A 22,180-nucleotide genomic window follows, 5' to 3' on the forward strand; every position below is an offset into this window, starting at 1 on the left:
GCCGGCACAGGAAGGGACAGAGTCCCACACACGGTGACACAGAGGTCCAGAGCCAGCACGCGCCGGCCTCTGAAGCCTTTCTGTAAAGCACTGCACTTCGAGATTTTCCAGTGAGCACCACTCCTGTCTGGACAGAAAACGAAGCACTTCCTGGCCTTCAGAACCCAGAGGGCTTCTGTTGGAAGGAAGGCTTTTAGCAATTCTCTCAGAACCCAGTTGTTTGAAGTGTGTGTTTTCCAGAGGGAGGCAGCTGCTCTTGGATAGTGACTCAGCTAATGATTTAGAAAAGGGGAAGGAAATAAAAGGTAGAAGATCACAGAAACCAGTCATCAAGAGAAAGGGAAGGAGAAGCTTTGGGGTAAGGCAGAGACAGGGAATAAAATTTGTTTAGAGGACCAGCATTTTCTTCCCTACCCCAACTCATTTTCCTTTGGTTCAGCTCAGCACACTTCCATTAGCAATTACTTGCCAGGGCATAAATGAGGCTGTTGAAAGTATATCAGGGTGAATTAAAAGAGGCCTTGCTTTTTTGAAGGGCTGGGCTGGGTGGGACAGAGGAAGAGAGGTGTCTGCTGATACAACACATAAATTTAGAGGATGGTTCTCAGTGCGTCACTGCTTCAAGAGACGTATAAGCCGAGTTCTATGGTGGGTTCCAGAAGTTTCCATAGTGAGGAGGTATTTAGACTGGGCTCTGAAGGTTGAGGAGGTCTTGCCAGGTAGAGATGGGCAACAAGCCTTGTGGGGGCAAGGCATGGAGTGTGAGAAAGAGTGATTTGCTTGAGGCGACTAGCCCATAGGGTAAGGTGTGGGGTTAGGGGGAGCCGAGGCTGGGAACGAGGGTGTGGCAGGGCCAGGATGACCTTGAGTGCTGTGCTAAAGAGTTTGACTGTAAATCATTAGCCAGTAAAGAGCCTTTGAAGATTCTGTGCTGGTGAGTAATGTGTGCAGTTCTGTGGGTTTAGGGCTCCCTCTAGGTATGTGTGGAGGACAGATTGTAGAGGTAAGGGCCTGGATGTTGGAAGACCAGTAAGGCGGCTCTTGGAATAATCTAGAAGAGATGTGATTGGTTCCCTGTTCTGTCTGGCAAAATCCTCTGGGTGTCTCAAGACCCTGCTCCAACAGTTAGTTCTGATGGAAAGCGTCTCTGACCCTCTAAGGTAGAACTATTTGCCTCTTCTCCTCTGCTCTTAAAGCCCCCACACAATCTCTGTTTTAGTACTCGTGTTACATTATTTGCTTGGGGCTCTGTGTCTCCCTCTAGGCAGTGAGTTCCTTGAAGGCAAGGGTGGTGTTTTACACATCTTTGGACCTCTACTCTCCAACTGTCCCACACAACCCTGGGCCCATCATGGATGCCCAATGAAGTGCTCAGTGAACAGACAGAAAAAGAATGACATGTTCCTGGAATAGTGGTGGGAGTGAGGGTGGGCAAGGTGTGAGATATCCTAGGGGTAGAGTGATGTGGAGGCTGGATCCCCGTGGTGTGTGAGACAGGGCAGAGGTCTCAGCCTGGGTCCCTGGAGGAGGGCTGGGGAGATGCTGAGAATATGTTATTGGAGCTGAAGTGTGGAGGGGAGCTCTGCTGAGATTCCTGAGTCTGGGGTGTTGGGGGCACTTCCAGGGAAGATATCTGCAGTGAGTGGGAAGGATGTGTACGGACCTCTATTATGTATTACTGTATGTTTTCCTCCAAAGGGTGAATAAAATGGTATGGGAGACAAACTCCCTTGCTTTTTTTCAACCAGACACTTATACCAGGGCCTTAAAAATAGCATCCTCAAACCACCGGCATTTGCAGATGGTTTTGTCTGCTTGGCCAACATGTCATTCTGGAGTGCTTTGTTTTTCCTTCACATGGCGGTCCCACCACATCTGGGCCCAAGGCCTGCTATGTGGTCCTGAACCAGATCCCTGCACAGGGGCCAACTTCCTCCTGGCAGCAGTCAAGGATGGCTGTTTCCTCTTGGGGGGCTCCACCCGGTCTGCTTCCCCTGGGCCCCCAGCTTTCATGCTTAGATTGACTTCGTGGAGCCCCGAGCAGAGCACGTTTTGGCCCCGGTTCCCTCCCCGACAAGCTCAGACTAAACAGAAGCCTCCAAATAGGCTTAAATACTGCCCCTTGGGTTCCTTCAGGAAACAGTCTGGACTGGGGCATTGCAGGGAGCCCTCAGGGCCTGGTAGAGTCACTTAGGTTACTCTTCCCTTCTGTTCTGGGCCTCAGCTGCCCCCGGGGTTGAATTAATCACACATCTCTGTTCCTCCAGGGAGCATTCTCAGTATTGATCTTTGCAAAGCCTGCCATTGGCCTCCTTCTCTTACCTCCCTTCTTGCTCCCTTCCCTTCTCCACCTCCCTCCTCTTGCCTCTCTTTCATTTCCCTTTAGCCCCACCCTCACACTCCCCCGACCTTTCTCTCCTCAAGCCACCATTCCTGAGCATTTAGTCGATATGTTTGCTTGTGTGTGTTCTTGCAAAATGTGTCGTGGGTTTTGTGTGTATGTATTTGCCATGGTTGTCAACCGTATCGCCTTCTGTTATCTCGTTTGCATTCTTGTTTTCTCTGCCCAGCACCATGTGTTTAAGACCCATGCACGTTGCTGAGGGAACGTCTATCGGGTTGTTTCTTCAGGGTACTTTTATAAGGACTTTTTATAAAAGTCACAGGGTGACTTTTTCAGAGGTCCTCACTAAGATTTCTCATTTAAATTCAGATTCTCATTTCAATTCCAGACTTACTTTTAAATTTTTTTCAGCCTAAAGGTGGAATGGTTTTCTTTTCAGTGGACTGGGACTCTGGGAGTTGGCCTCATCCTGTGCCTGGTCCTCCCCCAGGGGAAAAAAGGAGACTGTAGAATAGGATATAAGGAATGTGTCCTGGGGATATTGGCTTTTGGATAGCATCTCCAGAAGGTGTGGGGCAGGGATAATAACATGTCCCAGATATACAGAATTATGGGAGGTAATGTTGATTTCTATGCAGTATAGCGTACTTTTTAAATAATCGTTTAATCTTGGGAAAATGAGGAAAAAACAGATTCAACAGGCTCTCTGGAGACTGGTCTGCTCAGCTTTGCCAGAGTAATTACCTCGGATTGTTTTCACTTGGGTCCTTCCTGAGTGTTCTGATAAATGCTGCGGCTGTGGGTACAGTGCGGGGAGGGAGGCTCAGCCAGCTGGGAAGGCACAGGCTGGGGCTGCCAACACCATGCTGCGATCCTCTCCGGGCCTCCGTTGCTCCAGCTGTAGAAAGACTCTATGTGGCATTTGACTCAGTGTCCCTTCTGGCTGGAGGTCCAGGGAGGTCTGGCTGTCAGGATGGCAGAATGATTAGGCGTTGGCCTGGGTTTTATCCTGTCTCTGCCACTTTTCCGTCTGCGGGATATCAGGCCGGTCCTTTTACTTCTCGAAGCTCAGTTCTCATCTGTAAATGGGGCTGTTACGGGACTTAGATGCTAAAACACGAGTGGTTGGTAAATGAAAGCCACGACAGTGATAATCTGTTACTATTGTTTTATCAGGAATGGTGGCATTTTCTTTCCTAATCCCAACCTCTTCATGTTTGCCTGGGGCATAGGTTTGTGCGGAATGCCCACGTTTTGTAAGAAAGGTGTCTGACTGAGCCTCTCCTGGGCCTGATTCCATGGCTTCAGCCCTAGGCTCTTGTTTCACTGCATGTCCACAGGCAGAACTTTCTAGTGGACCAGTAGCCAGACCACGCCCACCGGCATCCTTGTGCTGTGGACCAGCACCAGGCTGTGACCAGGAGCAAGTGCCCTCGCTCTGCCTTTTTTCCCTCTGGTGAAAACCTGGGAGCCCCAAAGGGGAGAGGCAGGTGGAAGATAGGGAAGCCCTCCTTTCATTCAAATGCATCCAAGTCCTTGGTGTTAAATGATTCTTTTTTTTTTCTTTTAAGATTTTATTCATTTATTTATTTAGAGAGCTGGGGGGGCAGGGCAGAGGCGGAGACAAGCAGACTCCTGCTGAGTGTGGGGCCTGATGTGGGGCTTGAGCCCATGACCTCAAAATCATGACCTGAGCTGAAACCAGGAGTCAGACACTTAGCCGACTGAGCTGCCCAGGCGCCCCAAATGATTTCTTATTCTGTTCTCCGTGGGTCATAACAAGGGGCTCACATGCCCTGGTGTTCTTTCAGAGGATGTGGAGGATGAATTGATAAAGGAAGAAGTCATCCTGTCTCCAGTCCCATCGATGCTCAAGCTGCAAATAGTGTCAAAGCCAATCGACCTCTCAGTGGCCAAGGTAGGCGTCCCCTTAAAAGTGTGCACTGATACATGTTGATTTGAATTGGTGTGAGTTGGGGCGGTGTGAATTGATGCTGTCTTGGTGTGAATTGGCACAGGTGAGATGGCTTCCATCCCTCTGGCCCCATCCATCTTGCATCTTGGTCCTGGTTAAAGTGGAAATTCGGGTGTGATAGAGAAGAGCCTGAACTGAGAGCCAGGGGCCTCCTGGTCTTCTCTTGGAAGGGGTGAGGGTACAGTCTCCTCCCATTCAGACATTGCAGGGTCTTGTTCTTCTTTGGGCCCAGAGCTGCTTCCATACACATGCAGTGGTGCCTCCAGAACTGTGACGGCAGCAGAGAGCCGTCCTCATTAGACCGGCTCTTTAGCACTCATCTCCAAGGCTGGGCTCAGGCTGGACTACAGTGAGGGAGGACAGGTGGGTGTTAATGATTCCTCAGCACTGTTGGGTTCACACCAGTGGCCTCCTGGAGGGACTTGAGGTCATAGGACTTAGGGAGCAGGTTCCTGGCCTTGTCAACCACCTCTGCAGGGATGCCCTGGATTCTTTACCATATCAGCTGCCAGATGGCCTCACCCCTCCCCTTGGCCAGCAGTTCCTGGGGGATGGAATGCCACTCCCGCTGTCTTCCACTGGCTCTTGAGCCAGGATGCAGGAAGAAAAGCTAAAACGCTCGGGGACACTGTTGACCCTCTTTTCTTCCCACCTATAAATATTTACTCAGCACACAGATTAAAAAAGTCAAAGATTTTTCTAGAAGTTTTATGCCTTCCCCTTCCTCCCTTCTCAGTTTTTCCTTCTTTTCAAACCATGGAAGGTAGGGGGGCTGGAGGGGGGTCAGACACTTTTACATGGCCTCAAGCCTGGGAATAAGTGCTCAGGCTCTCTGTATCCACAGGGCTGTGATTCTTTGCAATGAACACGCCTGTTTTGGGAAGGGCCCTTTGAGACCCCTAAATTTAGACCACCCAGCAGCAGCAGCATCTCCAAAAGCAGCTGAAAAAATTGAGGCCCATCCAGAGAAAAGAGGGCCCAGGGCACACAGCCTCCATAGCACCCAGGCTTCTAGGCTTGCCACTCTGTGACCTGGTGACCCCACTGTGCCTATGTTCTATGACCCCACTGTGCCTATGTTCTATGACCCCACTGTTCTATGATTAAGAGAACAGACACAGGCTTTGGCCAGAAAACTCCAGTCCCTATGGTTTCTAGGCTCTTGCAAAACTCAGTTCAAATACATGGATTGTTGTTGATGTAAGAAGGGAAACAAAGCCCTGACAGATGATTTCATCCAGCCTTCTCTCCTGTGTGCCGCCAACCCACGTTTGATGACATGTAGACAAATGCATCCATCACCAAGACTTTCTTGTACTAAATGAAAAATAAAAAAGAACTGATTCTGAAAGGAAGTAATCTGAATCTGTAGGAAAGATCTGACCTGGAGATGTGGCAGCAGAGCCCATGTGTTGGCCTTCTGAGACCTTGGATGTAAAGTTATGGTGAGAGAGAGGAGGGAGCTGGCATAATGAGGGGGCATCCAGGGGGAGGCTCTGCCTTCCCGGGCTGGTCAGGGGGAGTGGTTGGCACTTTCTGGGGCTCTGGAAAGTGGGGCTTGGGCTTATGAGATATGAACAGTGAGATCAGTATCAGCCGGAAGCTTAGAGAAGACAGAGCTGTGAAGAGATGGAGGTGCTGCCTCGAGAGGCAGTGGGAACGCCCCCTTCACTGGATAGTTGGGGTTCAAGCTGAGTTCACGGGAGACCACTTGTGGGTGATGGCATAGGGGAGATTCTTACATGAACTAAGGGATGGTACTAGAGCAGGGACTGGCAAACTTTCTATAAAGGGCCACATCGTCTGTTTTTGGCTCTCTGTTGCAACCGCTCAGCTCTGCCATTGCAATGTGAAAGCCAACACAGAGAAAATATAAGCCAATGAGTGTTGTTATGTTTCAATAAAACTTTACTTACAGGGACGCCTGGGTGGCTCAGTTGGTTAAGCAGCTGCCTTCGGCTCAGGTCATGATCCCAGGGTCTTGGGATTGAGTCCCACATCGGGCTCCTTGCTCAGAGGGGAGCCTGCTTCTCCCTCTGCCTCTGCCTGCCTCTCTGTCTGCCTGTGCTCACTCTCTCTGACAAATGAATAAATAAAATCTTTAAAAAAAATTAAAAAAATTTAAAAAAAAAGAAGGAAAAAAAAAAACTTTACTTACAAAACACATTGGGGGCCAAATTTGGCCCGTGGGTTATAGGTTGCTAAGCCTGCCTCACGGCACCAGTTTTCCAACGTAGCTGCACATTGGTATCGCCTGGAGAGCTTTTAAAATTACAGCCCCTGGGATCTGCCACTGAGGGGTTCTAATCTAGCTGGGCTGGCATGTGGCCTGAACCTCAGGATTGTTACGCCCTTACAGGTGATTGTAGTGCACAGCCGAGGACCTCCAAGGTCCCTTCTGAAACTACAGTTTTAGGTTTCAGGTTTCCTCTAAGGAGCCTGCAAAGCCTTGGGCCTTGGGCCAAAGCCTCCAAAGCCTTTGGTTTATGGATGTTTCAGAGGTAAGACCCTCAGGGTCACGTTTTTCTCTTCGCAAATACTAGAAGAATGAGTCTGCAAAATGAAAAGAAAAATCGATGAGCCTGCTGGAAAACGGGCTGCTCAGCTAGAACGCGGGAGCAGCTCCTGAGGGAGTCCGGACACTGGGTGGCGCATTACTGTTTGCCTTTAAGACGTCTAATGAAACTCTCTCTTCTTTTGACAGGACATAAAGGCCCTTCTGTTTGGCTCCAGCTTTTGCTGTTTCAACGAGGAATGGAAACTTCAGAGTTTTTCCTTTAGTGACAAAGCCTCATTAAGATATGGCATCGTGCAGAACAAGGCAGGTCGCTTCTAGGTTCCCCAGGGACGTTGCTGCGGGGCCTGCCGCAGGGAGGGCCAGGTGTCCTGCAGTTCGCTGAGCTAGCCCGTGCTGACCAGCCCCATGTTTGCCGCGTGCTCGCCCAGGCCTGGAGCTGGCAGAGCAAGAGCTGGGGAATGTGACCCGTCCCCTACTAAGGCTTCTCCTCAGTGTCCAGAATCCTCTCTGAGAGGGGCAGAAGGAGGCCCTGTGTTTAGTTGGGGGCCTCAGAGGGGGTCCTCAGGCAGAGTCCTGGGAAGTGGTTTTACAGGTAGGACTGGAGAGAGGCCACTTGAGGCAGGAGGCATCACAAATAAAGGGAAGGCTTTGAGAAGTGCGCGAGGAGGAGGTGTGTTCCAAGACGGGGAAATGTAGGTGCATGAGGGCAGGGTTTGGGCACGGTGTGTACACATTTCCTGAGTCATACACTTTAAGGCCCAGAAGATACTCTAAATCCAGCAGCCCAATGGGGTTCCCTTACTCAAGCCCCAGGAGTCTCCCCTTGGCCCTCACTGCCTGCGGAAGAACCCCAAGACCGTTATGTTAGCCTCTGTCCCTAGTGTGGCCAAGCTCAGCACATCTTCTTCCACCCCCAGTTCAAGGGTACCCATGCCTGCTACTCTGATAATCCTTGTACTTGTTGAACGGGGTGAACCCCTCAAGGAGACTTCTTCCTCTAACGTGGGGGCCCGGGGGACAAAGATATACCTAATGGGTGCTGAGGCAGGCCACAGCTGGGCAAAGATTGCTCCCATGAGCAGGAGCTGTTGAAGGGGCTTTTGAGATGTCAGGGAAGGCTTCCTGGTGGAAGAGGCCTTTAGGATGGGTCTTGAAGGCTGAGTAAACCATTGACACCCTCAGCCAGTGGACTTGGAAGCATTTCCTTGAATGACTGGGGACCTATGGTGACGTACTTGGTTTTACAGCCGACTGGTGGTGGAGGCCTGCTTTCCTCCCGTGAGACATGCGAACTTGCTCCTTCCTCTGGTGCTAGATACCCGGGCCTTTGTCAGCCCTTCTCTGTGAGCAGCCTCAGAAGGACTCGGCACATCAAAAGCCTGCATTTGAGAGGCAGTGGCTTGGTGGCCCTGTGTCTTAACCTGTGGCCAGAGGCTAGTTCTGGAGGAATAGACAACTTGGCCTTGGGTCGGTCCTCACTGGCACTAACGTGTGTCCTTCTTTGCAGGGGGGTCCCTGTGGTGTTCTGGCAGCTGTCCAAGGCTGTGTCCTACAAAAACTCCTGTTTGAAGGAGATAGTGAAGCTGACTGCGTTCGGTAAGTCAGCGCTCATTCTGGAAATATCTTCCTTTCCCAAGGCTTCTCCTCAGTGTCCAGAAAAAACAAGCAAGGAAGCGTGTGTGTTCCCTGATACTTCCTGTCTTCTGGAAAGGGAAATACGGACTGGCTCACAGGGCCAGCGCTGCCCCGTTTAAATGACCTGCGTGCATTTGTCTCTGAGTCCCGTTCTACATGCCAGTAGCCGCGGGAATGGCATCGAAACTAAGGCTGCCCCCTCCTCAGCGTTTGAGCGCAGCAGCTGCCCAAGTCCCATCCACACCCACATCAACCCGTTGACCCTTCGACTGAGGCCAGGTCTCCCCTCCCTCCCCATGTTACCTCACCTCTGCCAACAGCCACGACCACACATTCCAGCCGGCCCCACAGTGCATTGCTTCCACTCCCTTCGGCCATTTGTTTTCCACCTCACACATTAAGTGTTTGCACATGGGCACCTCCTTCTCCTTCTCACTCACTCCGCAGACTTTTCTGGAACATCTCCATGCAGGCAGAATGCTCTGTGCGGTTGAGGGACTGTGGCTGGGGCTAAGATAGAAGGATCGGCCAGGTGCTGGCCAGGGCGGGGGCTGGATGGCCAGTTTGAGGACGGTCTTCCTTCATCTCCCTGTGTGCCCAGTGACTAGCTTGTGCTCACCTACCCCCAGAGCTACAGAACTGGCATGGGTTCTTTTCTCTCTTTCTCTTTCTTAGTTGAAAAATAATATGCACACAGAAAAGTACACGTCTCAGAAAAGTACACGACTCCTGTGTGTTCTGCTCAATGAGTTATTATAAAATCCTGCACCCCTCAACCTGTCGGCCAGATCAAGAAAGAGAAATGTTTCTAGCACCCCAGAAGAGTCCTCCTGCCTAGTGAAGACCTCCATTCTCCTCCCAAAAGTTGTGATTAAACAGATTCTAAAATCACAGCTGAGCTTTGCCAGTTCCTGAATTTTAATGAAAGGGACTTGTTCTTTGATGTAGGCATTTCAGTGCCTTAAAAAAAAAAAAAAAAAAAGAAAAGAAAAGAAAAAGAAAAAGAAAGCTTAGGTGTTCTAAGGCAACAAGGCCCATTCCCCATTTGTCCATGTTCAGATTCCTAGGAGGGATGCTGGATACCCAGCTATCCTGCCAAGCTCAGGACAAATAAAACATCTTTTACCAGCTTAGAGGATTTCGCCTTAGGTAGCTTTTCATGCTTGGCATTTTAGAATTTCTCTAATAATACAACTAATTACAAAGTAATCATCAAGGTGTTTTGTCTCAAGCTCAAAGATGCTAATTACCAGTATACCCAGCTATAACCAGAGCAGAGTGACCTAACATTTCCACAGCAGGACCTCACCTCATCCTTGTTCTCTTCCATACCTGCCCACCCCCTTCCAGTCCAAACATAACTGCTCCTGTCCGTGCAGGGCCTCTGAAAGGCCAGCCAGCCAAGTGCTGCCCACAGTGCGGGCAGAGACCCCGCTGTCGATTCTCCTGGAGAGGCAGCACTGTGCCTGATGTTCTGTAATGCTCCTAACTGAGTGGAACTTGCTAAATGAGGGACCTCTGGCTGCCCTCAGAGGGTGCAGGGACTGTCCCTGAGTGTACGTGCACCTGCCCTTGTGCCTTACTTGCTCTGGATAGAAGCATGCCGGGAGGGCTTGGCAGGTGCTGGGAGGGAATACAGGGCTCCAGAGGATAGCTGTGGCCTTGCCTTCACGGCAGCTACAATTGAGCATGGGAGCCAGGCAAATAGGAGTCTCTAGGGGTTATGCCAGATGCTCAGCGCTCCCCCAGACCTGAAGGCGGGGAGGCAGGCCAATTGGAGGGGTGATATTTGGATTCCACTGAGGTCTGGAGATCATCAGGGCTCCCAATTGGTTTCACATACATGCTCGTTCCTCCCTCCGTTTCCCCCTCCCAGCACACCCCTCAGACTTCTTCCAGGGCTCCTCACCGCACAGAGACCTTGAAGTCAGGGAGGCCTTCTCTAGTGGAAACGAACCCCAGGCCTGCTCCCAGGCCTCCCCTTGGTGCCCTTATTCCCTGACATCATTACCTGTCCATGGTCACACCCCCACTGCCCCACCCCCTGGGAACACCAGCCCCATGAGAACAGGGGCCTTCCTGGGCTGCCTGGTTCACAGCCTGACCCTGGCATCTAGCCCAGGGCCTAGGCCACAGAAGAGGCCCTCGGAATTTTTGTTGAATGAACGCATACACAAATGCATGAGTTATCCAGACTCACAGGGAGGGGAGGGAATGGTGTTCCAGTAAGGAGAACAGCATGTGCAGATAGAGGCCCGAGGGCAGTGAAAGCAGGGTGGGGAGGAGAGCGGAGAGCTGCCTGGGGTGGCTGGGGCCGGGTTTGAGGGGGCAGGATGAGACCTGGGGGTGGCCGATGGGTCAGGGCCCTGCTGCCAGAGGGGCCTCGGGGCCTTACCAGCTGCTTGGGTCAAGCCTTGGCCTTGGCCCTCGGGGGAGAAGTCTCAAAATTCATTTCAGCCCTCTTCTCATTCAGAGCTGCTTCTGAACTTGGTCTTTGTATTTGGGGGGAAGTTGTGGATTGTTTCCCAATGGTTGGGATGGGGTGTTTAAGTTGGTTCCAGGAAGGGCTGTTTCTGCCTGGGGCACACACAAGGCAGGCTTGATTCTTGTCACCCACCCTACACACGACTGAGGGGATGTTCCAGCCTCTGGATCCACAGGTACATTCTCCGGGGAGTGCTCTGCTCTCCACACCAGAGAGGGGAGCGAGGACTTGGATGGCAGAAAGCCACCCAGGTTGGGGGTGCAGCTCAGGCCCTGGGTAGAAAGAACACCGGGTCAGCAGTCAGCAGTGGGAAGTGAGGTCCTCTCCACCTCCCACCATCTGCGAGCCAGCCACTGGCCAAGTGTGGCCTCAGGCCCCAGTTTACACTGACAGATGTCTATTTAAGCACCGACTAGATGGAGAGTTCCATCAGGTCTTTGCTGGGAAGGAGGGTGAGGGAATGCAGCCTTGGCTCCCATGGGCTGCCCATTAGCTGGGACTCTGAGAGACAAGTCAGGACCAACCTAGATCGAAGGCCCTTGGTGGCTGGCTGCTGGGTCTGAGCTGGGTCCTAGGGGCAGTGGTGGGTAGGCAGAGGGAGAAGGGGGAAGAAGGAGCTGCTTGGGGGGGTATGTGTAGGGGTGTACCAGGTGGGAAGGAGCCCAAGTCTTGCTGCCTGGTTCAGCCAATAGAGGTCTGTGTGGAGTAAACAGGGAACTTAGCCTGCTGGCCAGGACCCCCTCCTCCTGGAAGCATGGAAGGAGTCATGCTGCAGAAGAGTTACCTCAGTTTTCTTGGGAACCCCACAACTATGGGTGATCCTTGTAAGTCCTGCCCCTCTCTACCAGGGCTCATCTCCACACAGGCTGAGTGGGCAGGCTTTTTGCTTCCATCCACTGGGGCTCTAGCAGGGGCTAGGGAAGAGGTAGCTCAGAGGGGGATAAGCTGGGGGAGGTCTCAGTGGTGATGGGCTACAGGCAAGGGACACCAGATGCCTACACACACACACACACACACACACACACACACAGAGAGAGAGAGTCCTGTGTTTCTTTCTCCCACTTCCCCTGCCATGGGGCTGGGTTTGCTGAGGTTACAGCCTGCCTCAGGGGTTGGAAGGCAATTGGGGCTGGGAGGAGAGACTTCTTCTGGCTTCAAGCTAGGACTTGGGTCAAACAAAAGCCCAGGGGAGCAAGGGGCTGTTGCCTAGGGCTGGTAGCAGAGGAGGGAGGGAGCGCTGAGTCTGGGTTGCTGCTTGGTGGTGGTGAGGCCTTGCAGTGCTGGGTCTGGAGACCTGGGCTGCTGGGCCTCACCTTCTCCACTGGTGAATCTCTGTCTTGCCTAAGTTAGACTCAACAAGGAAATGCAGACACAGTCCTTCATAAGTCATCAAGGGCTGTGCAAGCGGGTGGGACCATGTGGGGAAACCGAGGCTCAGAGAGGCATGGTGCTCACTCGGGGTCACTCCTGGCATCTGCAGTGGAGCTCTGTCTGCCCTCCCATTCAGCTGTGCCCCAGAGGAGACTCTGAGCAACAGGAGAGCCAGAGAGGTCAGGAGGGCCTGGGCCCACGAGGCTGCTGGCGTGTGTCTGGAATACCCGAGTGCCGAATCCCCAGACAGACTCTCAGTGACCAAGGTGTGGCTCTGTGTTTTACAGAGGCCTTCTGGGCACAACCACCACCACCCGCCCTGCTGCCGGCCTTCCCCTAATTTGGAAGAACTCCATACAGAAGTACGAAGAGTAATACAGCAAACAGCTCTTGTGAGCAAAGGGTGACAGCTCCGTAGGAGCCCCTCTTCGTGCCCATTGATTTATTCATACAATTTGAATACTGGTGGGTGGGCCGTTGACGTTTCTGCCTGGGAACTGTGTGCTGAGCTGGGTTCGAGGCTTTAGTACTTCCTTTTGACTCTGAAATTCCAGGATTTCAGAAATGACCCAATTCAAAAAAAAAAAAAAAGTCAGGTGACTCCCCTTTCCTCTTCAGGAACACCACAGTGGCCTGGCCCCCCACACCACACAGCATCTGCTGCTGCCCAACTCTGGGCCCCACGGGGACCCCTGAAGGACTTGTGGGCTTTCCCACGCTGGGGCTGGCGGTGGGGCCCCTCCTCATGCCTTCCGCCCACCACCGATGGGGAGCGATTCCGTGAAAGCAGCGTGGGGGATTGACTTCGCCCTCCGGGGAAGTCATGCCGAAATAAAGGCCTCTTGGCAGGGATGGTGTTTTTTTCTGTGGGCCTGTCTGGCTTCATCAGGACCCACTCCGTCAGGCCGGCAGCTGGCCTCTCCTCCATCAGGGAGGACAGAGCCAGGCGTCAGGACTCCGTGTTTTTCCCCATGAGGAGGGGTTGTGCTGGCGGCTTTGGGAAGAGACAACGAGTCTTACTCCCCTGCAGGCCTAGAAGAGCCACAGACAAGGACGTTGTCCCCTCACCTGCGATGAAGCCAACACAGGAGCCACCCTTGTCATTGAGGTTTTGTAGGTGAAAGCAGGGAGGTCGTTGGCGAGGCTGGACTCGGGTGACTCACCACAGTGCCCCCTCCCTCTTGTCGTCTGCAAGGACAGCCCTGTCTACCCTGCGGTCAGTGAAATGGCAGAAAGGGCAGTGCTGGAATGATGCTTGGGGGCACGTGGGCCAGTGTCCACATCTGTGTGGGAAGGCGAAGGCCAGTGAGGGCAAGAGGCTTCCCCGAGGCCTGGGAACCAGGAACCAAACACAGCCCCGACTGCTGCACTTTTCCATTGTGTCTTCCAGAAAGATGGCAAACTGGGGCCCAGGGAAGGATGGAGACACTGGAAGTTTTTCTAAATGGAAGCCAGTGAAAAGAATGAGGACTATGTGTAGAAATGCAGAGGTTCAGAGGGTCTCTAACCAGTCTGTGAGATCAGAAAGACACGGGCCAGACGGAAGAGCCAGGTCTCTTAATAGTGTTGGACGGCACCCAAGAGACGGGCTTGAAGACAGAGGGTTGCTGGGTGCTACAGCCAAGAGCTCCAGACAGTTGGTTCCAGTTCCCTAAGTCCTCCTTCCTCCTTCAATGCTGTTTTAATTTTTCTAACTTTACTGTGTGACCTTGGGTGAATCTCTTAGGCTCTGTGCCTCAGTTTCCCCATTTAAAAGCAACAATACTGCGCCTTTCTAGGGTAGCTTTAATGGCTAACAAAATAATACATGTGAAGTATTTCTAACAGTGCCTGGCCCATGATAGGTACTCAGTATACATCAGCTTTTCAGATATTATTTGTGGCTACACTGAGAAGATTTCAGTCAGACACATGACTTGCTTAGCGTAGAACACAGTGGCTGTATGAAAGATGACCTCTTAGGTCCATGTCTGCAGGTTTCCCAGCATAGATGTTCTAGGCAGAGGTTACAGTCCAGACACAAGTTTGCACAACTCCTGGCCATGGCAAGGGTTCTAACTGGGGAGTACCCTGGTCACCCCTGTGTTGTAGGAAGAGCCCACAGGGACAAGACGGAGCAGAAATGCTGGTCAGGCCCTGGCTGAAATAACTCAGCTGGCGAGCAGGGCACACCGGTCCCAGGCAGGGGGCAGGAAGGGGATGGGCAAAGAGATGTGTTTGACAGGATGTGACGGTCACCTGGGTGGGGGCAGGGCAGGAAACAGGAGCTGTGGGGATGATGAAGTCAACTTTCATAGGTTCTAAATCCAAGGGGATAAATGTCCAATCCTTTCTCCTTTGTCTGACAAGCCCTGCTTTGCAGGCCCCTCTCTGTCCTTGGCATCACCTCTCCGGAAACCCAGCACAACATTTCCTCACCTTTGTTTTCATAGTTGATGGTGACCCTGACCAGTGATCTCCCCACAGCCCAGGCTGCCCCGTTCAGTGATGGTGTGGTAACCATTTCCTCAGGGAGCATGGCGGGCTTCCAGAAGCTGCACAAGTAGCAGGCAGGCTGCCATTTCATTTTTCAAGTGGTTGAGGACTTGCTGTTTGTCTCATTAGGTTTGAAGGATGGCCTGGTGTCAGGGGCTTGCTGTCACTTTCACACCAGATGGTTGGAGTTCACCTTCCTGTCACCACAGCCATTGTGGGGACGTGATGTTTCCATAAAAACAATAGTGATAGGTATCCATTATTGATCATTCATCCTGTGACCATAGCCCATACACACATCACCTCGTTTAAAGCTCCCAATGCTATGGGGGTGGTACTAGTGTTGTCTCCAGTTTATGGAAGGGGAAACCGAGGGATGGCTCTGCCATTTGCCTCCCATTTTAAGGGCACTGATCAGCCTGGATACAGACCACTGGCTGCGTGTCTCAGGCACTGGGGAATGACCTGTGTCCCTGGTCTCCTGGTCCCCATTTCTCCAGTTTTCTTTCTCCCCTGAACAGCTCAGCATGGAGCTCAGGTGTTAGTGGGCCACTGAAAACATAAACCCCCCACCTCCACCCCTTGCCCCCCACCCTGCCGTGTATTTCTTTGAGCCCCAGCAGGGTCTTCATCATGGCATCATGGTTAGTAAGATACTAACACTCAGACTGCTTTTGTAAGAGTTTAATTTTCCTAAGAACTTAGACAAAATTCAGACTCCAGCGGTGGACAAGAACTACAGCTTTCGGAGCCCTGGAAAGGTGAAACTGAAGGGAGCATCTCTATCAGGCTGTTGCCAGTTCTAGCCTGTTGCTCATTTCATGCACCAGGGATTCTGTGTTATCATTTTTATCATAAGGCATCTCTCTCTGCTGTTTTTGACATTGCTGACTGCCTGTTTTGCTCAAAGCTCATTTGCTCCTAGGATTATGTAATAGCACCATCTCCCTACTGCCATGCCCCTTCCTGCCTTCCTCTGTGTCCCTGGTATACCAGTCCTATGGGGTTTCATCCTTGGCTGCCACCTCTGCCCTTCCTCAACCTCTGTCTGGGAAATCTCAACCCCCCAAATGGCCAAGGGTTCCTCACATGCTGGTGGGGCATAACTCTGTCCTCAGCCCCGATGCTCTCCTGGGCTTTCCATGTGTCAGGTAGCTTCATCTAGAGCGTCCCACCTGCACCTCCAGTTGCTCCCCCAGTTCTCCTTTCTGCTCTGTATTCCTCATTTCAGTGGGCGGCCCCACTCTGCACCCACTAAACCCCCAGAGATCACCCTGGATCCTCCCTCTCCCACATCCCACAACCTATATCTAAGTAACCAGCAAGGCAGGGTGCTTTTCCATCATTTCCTGTGGCTGGTGGGAGTTAAGGGCACCTGCTTGTCCAGCCGCTGTCTCCAGGGGCCGGGATGCTGAGAGTGGCCAAGGCTGGGTCAGGGCAGTAGCAGACATCTGGCTGGGATGGCTCACTTTCCTTGGGGTGGCAGGAGCTCCCGAGCACATTCAGCATGGCCTCCTGGGCTCCGTCAGAGCTTACGGCCCTGCCAAGCCTCCAGGATCCCCTCTGCTCCCCCCGGGCCAGTTCCTTGACCTGCTTCTCCTCCAGCCCCACCCAGGGCCTCTCCATCAGGACTCTTCCTTGGCTCTCATTGGAGGAGGCCCTGCTGGATGGAGTCCCTGGGCTGCAGAGCCCTCTCTGCGTGGCAGAGGAAAGAATAGGCCATCTGCTACAGGGCTGCCTCATCCCTTGTGGCTTGTGTCCCCACAGGCATAAACATACTCTCCTTCTCCTCCTCAGGCAGCTGCAGCCTTCCAATGCCCGCAGGAGTCACTGCCTTGCCCTGGCCATCGCGGACATCGTGTGGCGGGCCGGGGGCCGGGAAAGAGCCGTGGTCACACTGTGAGTGCTTCCCAGGGCTGTGCATGGGGCTGCGCTCATGTGGTGGCCCAGCTGCCGGCAAGCTGGCTGTGTGCTTTCCTGCCCTTGGAATCGTCTGCCCACCCAGCTTGTTTGGTGTCCTCCCAGACGCCAGCAAGCAAGAGCCCAGGGAGGCCTCCCCGCACATAGAGAGGCCTGGAGGGGCCTCCATGCAGCTCCAGTTTCCTTTCTGCCTGGGGAAAGGGGGCTGTGTCTGCCTGGCCTTCTTCCCGGGGGAACCTTGGGAGACACATCTCATCTGAGAAAACCACAGACCTCTCAGGAACCAGTCACCCTCTGCTTCCTACCTCTCTTGGTCCCCAAAGCATGCTCCCTTTCCCTTTGTCGCTCGGAACCCCGTTCCTTGGAGGAAGAGATGTCCCCTGCCGCCTCTATGTGACTGCAGGTGGAAGACGCCATCCATGTAATCCACGTGGGTGGTTTGCCAGCTCTTCAGTCCAGCCCTTCCGAGTGGAGGCATCACTTCATCCCAGGCCCGTGGCTAAGCTTTAGTAAAAGGGGTGCCTTTTGGGTCCAAAGACTATACTCTGCTAGGGTAGAATGGTCAGTAGAGCATAGTGCTTAAGAGAAGGGGCTCCAGAGGCTATTGTTTATTAGCTGTGTGATCTTGGGCAGTTGACTCAACCTCTCTGTGCTTCATCTGTTTACTCATCTGGAAAATACCAGATAAGTAAGGATTATCTGGTAGAGTGACTGTGAGAATTAAATGAGTCACTATAAGTAAATTATGTACAATAAATGATGATATTATCTATCCATTTAAATCATTTGTCCATATAAGTAAACCGTAAGTAATGATAAACGTGAAGGGCTTAGGACCATGTGGGCACATACTAAGTGTTGGTGTTAGGTACTATTGTTACTGTTCCCATGGAGTGCTTGTCCTCGGTACCCGTGTTCCAGCAAATACGTTACTACACATTAACCCCGGCCCTTAGGATCCGCATGGCAGCCCTGAAAGCAAATGGGGCAAAAATTCCATTTCCCCCTGTTTGACAGATAAGCAGACAGAAGGCCCCAGAGAGGCAGCAGCTGCTCCCAGCCTACGAGGCAGGCTAATGGTCTCGCGGGCCCCACACCCAAACCCCGTTTCTCGTGCCTGCCTCACCGGGCATGTATGGTGTAAACAGACGCTGATGGGGTCAGGGTGGGGAGGCTTAGGCTGGAGGCTGGAATTCCTCAGGGCCCTGAAAGCGAAGGGCAAGTCAGCATTCCTCCGTCTGGAAGTCTGTCGGTTGTGGGTGAGAGGCAGGCTCGCTAGTGCCAGGACGTGGGTTTGGTTACCCTGAGCTCTCCTCCTGCCATCTTTTTTCCATTCCTTTTCCCACCCCCACTCGCGGCATCCTCTGGGCCCACCCCAGTGGGTGAGTTCAAAGCGGGGGAGAAACGAGAAACCCTTGGTCCTGTTCTTTCCTCCAGAGCCCCCTTTTGATTTGTCCTCAGTTAATGGCACATGTGGTTTCCCCCTGGCTCAAGGGCACGTCTTCTTTCCACACAGAGGACTCATGCATCTCCCTTTCCTTTTTAGGGCTTCGGGAACACAGCAGTTCAGTCCAACAGGGAAATACAAAGCAGATGGAGTCTTAGAAACAGTACGGCTTTCTGGAAAATTATCACGCAACCTTTGGCTTTGTTTGGGGACGGTCTCCTTTCATATATAAGTAAATCCTCCCTCAGCGGGGGATGGGCCAGCCCTCCCTGCAGCCCAGGCTAGCAGATCCCCCACCTGGGATTGGGGTGGGCACCGGGCGCTGGGTAGGGGGACGCTCGCCAGAACTGCCCTTGGGGCCAAAAGGCTGATGGGCGCCCTGTCACATGGAGACTGTACGGAGATGAGCGGGCCATGCCTGATGCCTTCTGGCCAAACCACAGCCATCTCTGTCCCTCTGTGTCTCCTCGGCACCCTTGCCAGGGTTGTGGGGGGGGGGTGCATGAAGGTGGAGGGGGAGTCAGAGAGTGGGAAAGAGAGCACCAGCCATGAAACCAGACCTGGTATGACCAAGTAAGGGAAAGAAATGGGAGACATGAGGATACAGACACCGTGACATTTTCCACAGACGCGCCCCCTCTACGCAGAGGACTTTTGTTGGACCTGGTTTGTTTCCTTTGACCTAAGTTTGGGCACATGTGGCCCTGGGATCCTAAATAGGGGCCTTACCTGCTTGGGTGTTTTGTCTACAAGTGGTTTTTTCCTGAGTTGCCTGAGAAAGCAAAGGAGACTGAGACCCACGGCTTCCCACTGAACTCAGGACACTGCCTGCCGGGCTCAGAGCAGGCCCGGCAGTGGCCAGTTAGATGGGATGCCCGCCCCATTCCCCCTGCACCCCCAGGTGCTTCTCAGATATCTGTGACTGGCCCACAGGGGTGCAGCCAAGCTTGAGTTCCCCAGTGCCTCCATCCCTGGGCTCCGTAGGCCTGGTGCAGCTGGCAGGGCGGACTTGACCTGGAGACCCCAGTTGGGCCCTGTCCGCCTTTTAAGTTGCATGCAGGCATGGGGATGCCTCATTGCCCTGATTCTCCAGGACACCACTGTGACCGCAGGGACATTCCCACCTGGGGTCTTATAGCTACTGAAGCCAGGGCAGGACCCGGAACTGTCTGGGGGCTTGGGCAGCTCACGCCATGCGTTTGTGTCTCCTCAGCTCATGCTGCATGGTTTGACCTGCTATGAGGAGTTGGTGACTTTTCTCCAACAAAGCATCCATCAGGTATGGATGATGGTTTATTTGGGGTGGGGGCAGGGTGTGTTGTTAAGTCGTCTGCTTTCTTTGATGGGGACCCTGCTGGGTACAGGACCTTGCTTGGTGCCCTGGGTGACTGATTGGGTCCTCTAGCACCCTGTCTGCTTGAGGGGATCTGTGCCCCCACTGCTTGCTGTGAGATGGGGTGGGACGCGTCCAGGGCCTGAACAGCACAGAGTGCCATGGGGGTTCAGAGAAGGGCTGTAGCCTGGCTGGCTTTGTGGAGGAGGGAGTTGAAGGCTCCAAGGTAAAGGATATGATCTCTAGAGCCTTCTGCCTGGGTTTGAATCTAGGTTTCACCCCTTACATACTAGCTCTTGTAACCTGGGGCAACTTCTTTAGCCCCCTATGCCTCAGTTTCCTCATCTGTAAAATGGGGCTGATAACAACAGTACTTGGAACTAGTGCACCAGGCTCGATGTTGTCACTGATTTTAGCTTCGGTTGTTGATGTTATGATCACCATTATTATTATTCAAGGCCCCCTTGAGACTGGTTAGCTGTGGACACGTGGAAATGAGGGGGACGCAGTGCAGAGGCAGGGTGCTGCCTGAGCCAAGACCGAGAGATGACCTCTGAGATCCCCAACCACAGGGTCTCATCTTTTCTTTTCTTTTCTTTTTTTTTTAAGATTTTATTTATTTGACAGAGAGATATCACAAGTAGGCAGAGAGGCAGGCAGAGAGAGAAAAGGAAACAGCCTCCCCACTGAGCAGAGAGCCCGATGCGGGGCTCGATCCCAGAACTCTGGGATCATGACCTGAGCTGAAGGCAGAGGCTTAATCCACTGAGCCACCCAGGTGCCCCTAGGGGTCTCATTTTCTGATGTCTGTGTGTCAGGATGGAAGGAAACCAAGCACTGAGCCCTTCTCCAGTGTGCAAGCAAATGCTCCGTGCCTCTTCTCTGCCTTTCCTTCAGCCTCCTGAGCTGAGGGACCAGCTCTTTTAGCCTCCGGAGAAGGTGATGGAGGATTTGCTGGTGAGCCCAGAGGGTGGGAGAACTTGCCAGATAAGGGACCAAGCTAGACACTCCTGTCAGAATACTTTCCTCCTGTTCCCCAAAGGCACTGGTGCCTGCTTGGAGACCTCTGGGAGACAAGGGTGCAGTCACTAAGGCGCTTATTCACCCCGGATTTTCTACCCCAGAGCTATTGCCTAGGGATAATTCAGCCCCGAGAGCCAGGCCCATGTCCTCAGCTTAGGACGCTGCCTTTTGGCACAGACTGTTCCGTCTGGCCTTTCTGGGAGGTGCGAGGGAGGGGCTCTGACATGGGCGGGGTCCTGGCCTCAGCTGGCTGTCACTTGCTCCATCCCTGGCTCCCTTTGGTTCTTCATAGGCGTAACCCAGTGGGCTCTCTAATGATGCGGCTCGCCCGAAGCAGCTGTAGGCGGCTTGGAGCAGGGGCCTGGGGGCCTCCTCTGGCTTCTAACTCAGCCCCATGGGGCCTCAGGCACGACACTGGGCCTCAGTTGCCTCGCCTAGGAAACGGAAGATGGCGCAGTTAGCAGATACTTCCAGCTCTTTATTGTCCAATAGAGGTTTTTGAAGAAGAAACTTAAATGCACGGAAGAGAATGTCTTCTAAATTAAGCAGCAGGTGGGATCGAAACAAGCAGGAAGGATCCTACTCTTCCCTGCACTCAGAGCGTTGTGAGAATGCAGCGATGTGTCTGAGAGCTGAGCAGGGCCGATGGCCTCAGTGCGTGTGTTTGGACCAGGAGGCCAGGCCCCCGGGTACCTGTGGTCGCACCTTGGGGAGGAAGGCACCCTGGGAGGCTTCTAGGGGGCAAAGGAGAGCCCTGGGGCAATTGCTCACAGGCTCCAAGGGTCTGCCACCATGCATGGATGGCCCCGGCTGGGGGGATGCCTCTGCATCAAGGCTTTCTACATCTTCATCTCAGAAACGGGGCCTCCCTCCTCCCTTGGTCCATACCCCAGGGTTTCGGTGAAGCTCAGAAACTACATCCTCATCTCAGAAACGGGGCCTCCCTCCTCCCTTGGTCCATACCCCAGGGTTTCAGTGAAGCCCAAGCAAGACAGCGACTGTGGAAGCAGTTCAGAGAGTGGGGCCGGGGCTGGGAGAGGGGTCACCCTCTTCCTGTCATTCCTCGGGACCCAGAGCGGGGAACCATGTGCCTGTGGTCAGTCTTTGGCCCTCCTTCCCCGGAAGGTAGTGTTTTCCCCCAGTGTCTAATTTTGTTTTTGCTGGAAGCCGTTGAGCTGCCTCAGCATTACCCTCACCGAATTCATTTTTCATGGCCTGGGCCTAAGAGGGGTGCCTTGTGCCAGGCCTGGAAACGAACACTGAACCATCTCTGCCCAAAATAAATAGCCTCCTTGCTATGTTTTCATTACCGTTCACCCTCTGGGCGGGATGTCTGGCCGCCCCCCGCGAGCTGGTGAGGCCCCCGCCCCTGCCTCCAGTTGAGGTTCCAGGGTAGGCTTTGGTCCCTCCAGGGCCTGAGCTGGGCTGGAGAATGGCCCCTTCTTCCCAAGCTGTACCAGACACTTTTCCCCTGACCCTCATGGCGGTTTCCAGCCCAACTGCCTGTCTGGGGAGCTCTCCTTTCAGTGCAGGCACCTTGCCCTGTGGCCTCCCATGTCTTGGCAGCTTGAGTTTGATGAGATAATTTTAATTTTTTTTTAACAAAATGGAATATTGGTGCCATTCAGTCGTGTTCAGCAGGGTCCAGTAGCCC

The 22,180-nt window shown here is 53.1% G+C and overlaps 1 protein-coding gene across 1 annotated transcript in view; it reads left to right on the forward strand.

The window, feature by feature from the left end:
* Positions 1 to 22,180, forward strand: part of MINDY4 (MINDY lysine 48 deubiquitinase 4) — a 102,729-nt gene that overhangs the window by 46,618 nt on the left and 33,931 nt on the right. The window contains exons 7-12 of the mRNA XM_080818148.1: positions 4,156 to 4,262; positions 7,024 to 7,140; positions 8,345 to 8,433; positions 16,601 to 16,702; positions 18,270 to 18,333; positions 19,384 to 19,449. Coding sequence (XP_080674274.1) covers positions 4,156 to 4,262; positions 7,024 to 7,140; positions 8,345 to 8,433; positions 16,601 to 16,702; positions 18,270 to 18,333; positions 19,384 to 19,449 — 545 coding nt within the window. The remainder of the gene's footprint in view (positions 1 to 4,155; positions 4,263 to 7,023; positions 7,141 to 8,344; positions 8,434 to 16,600; positions 16,703 to 18,269; positions 18,334 to 19,383; positions 19,450 to 22,180) is intronic.

This window comes from Martes martes, assembly GCF_963455335.1.
Source record: "Martes martes genome assembly, chromosome: 11".
Taxonomy (NCBI): Eukaryota; Metazoa; Chordata; class Mammalia; order Carnivora; family Mustelidae; genus Martes; species Martes martes.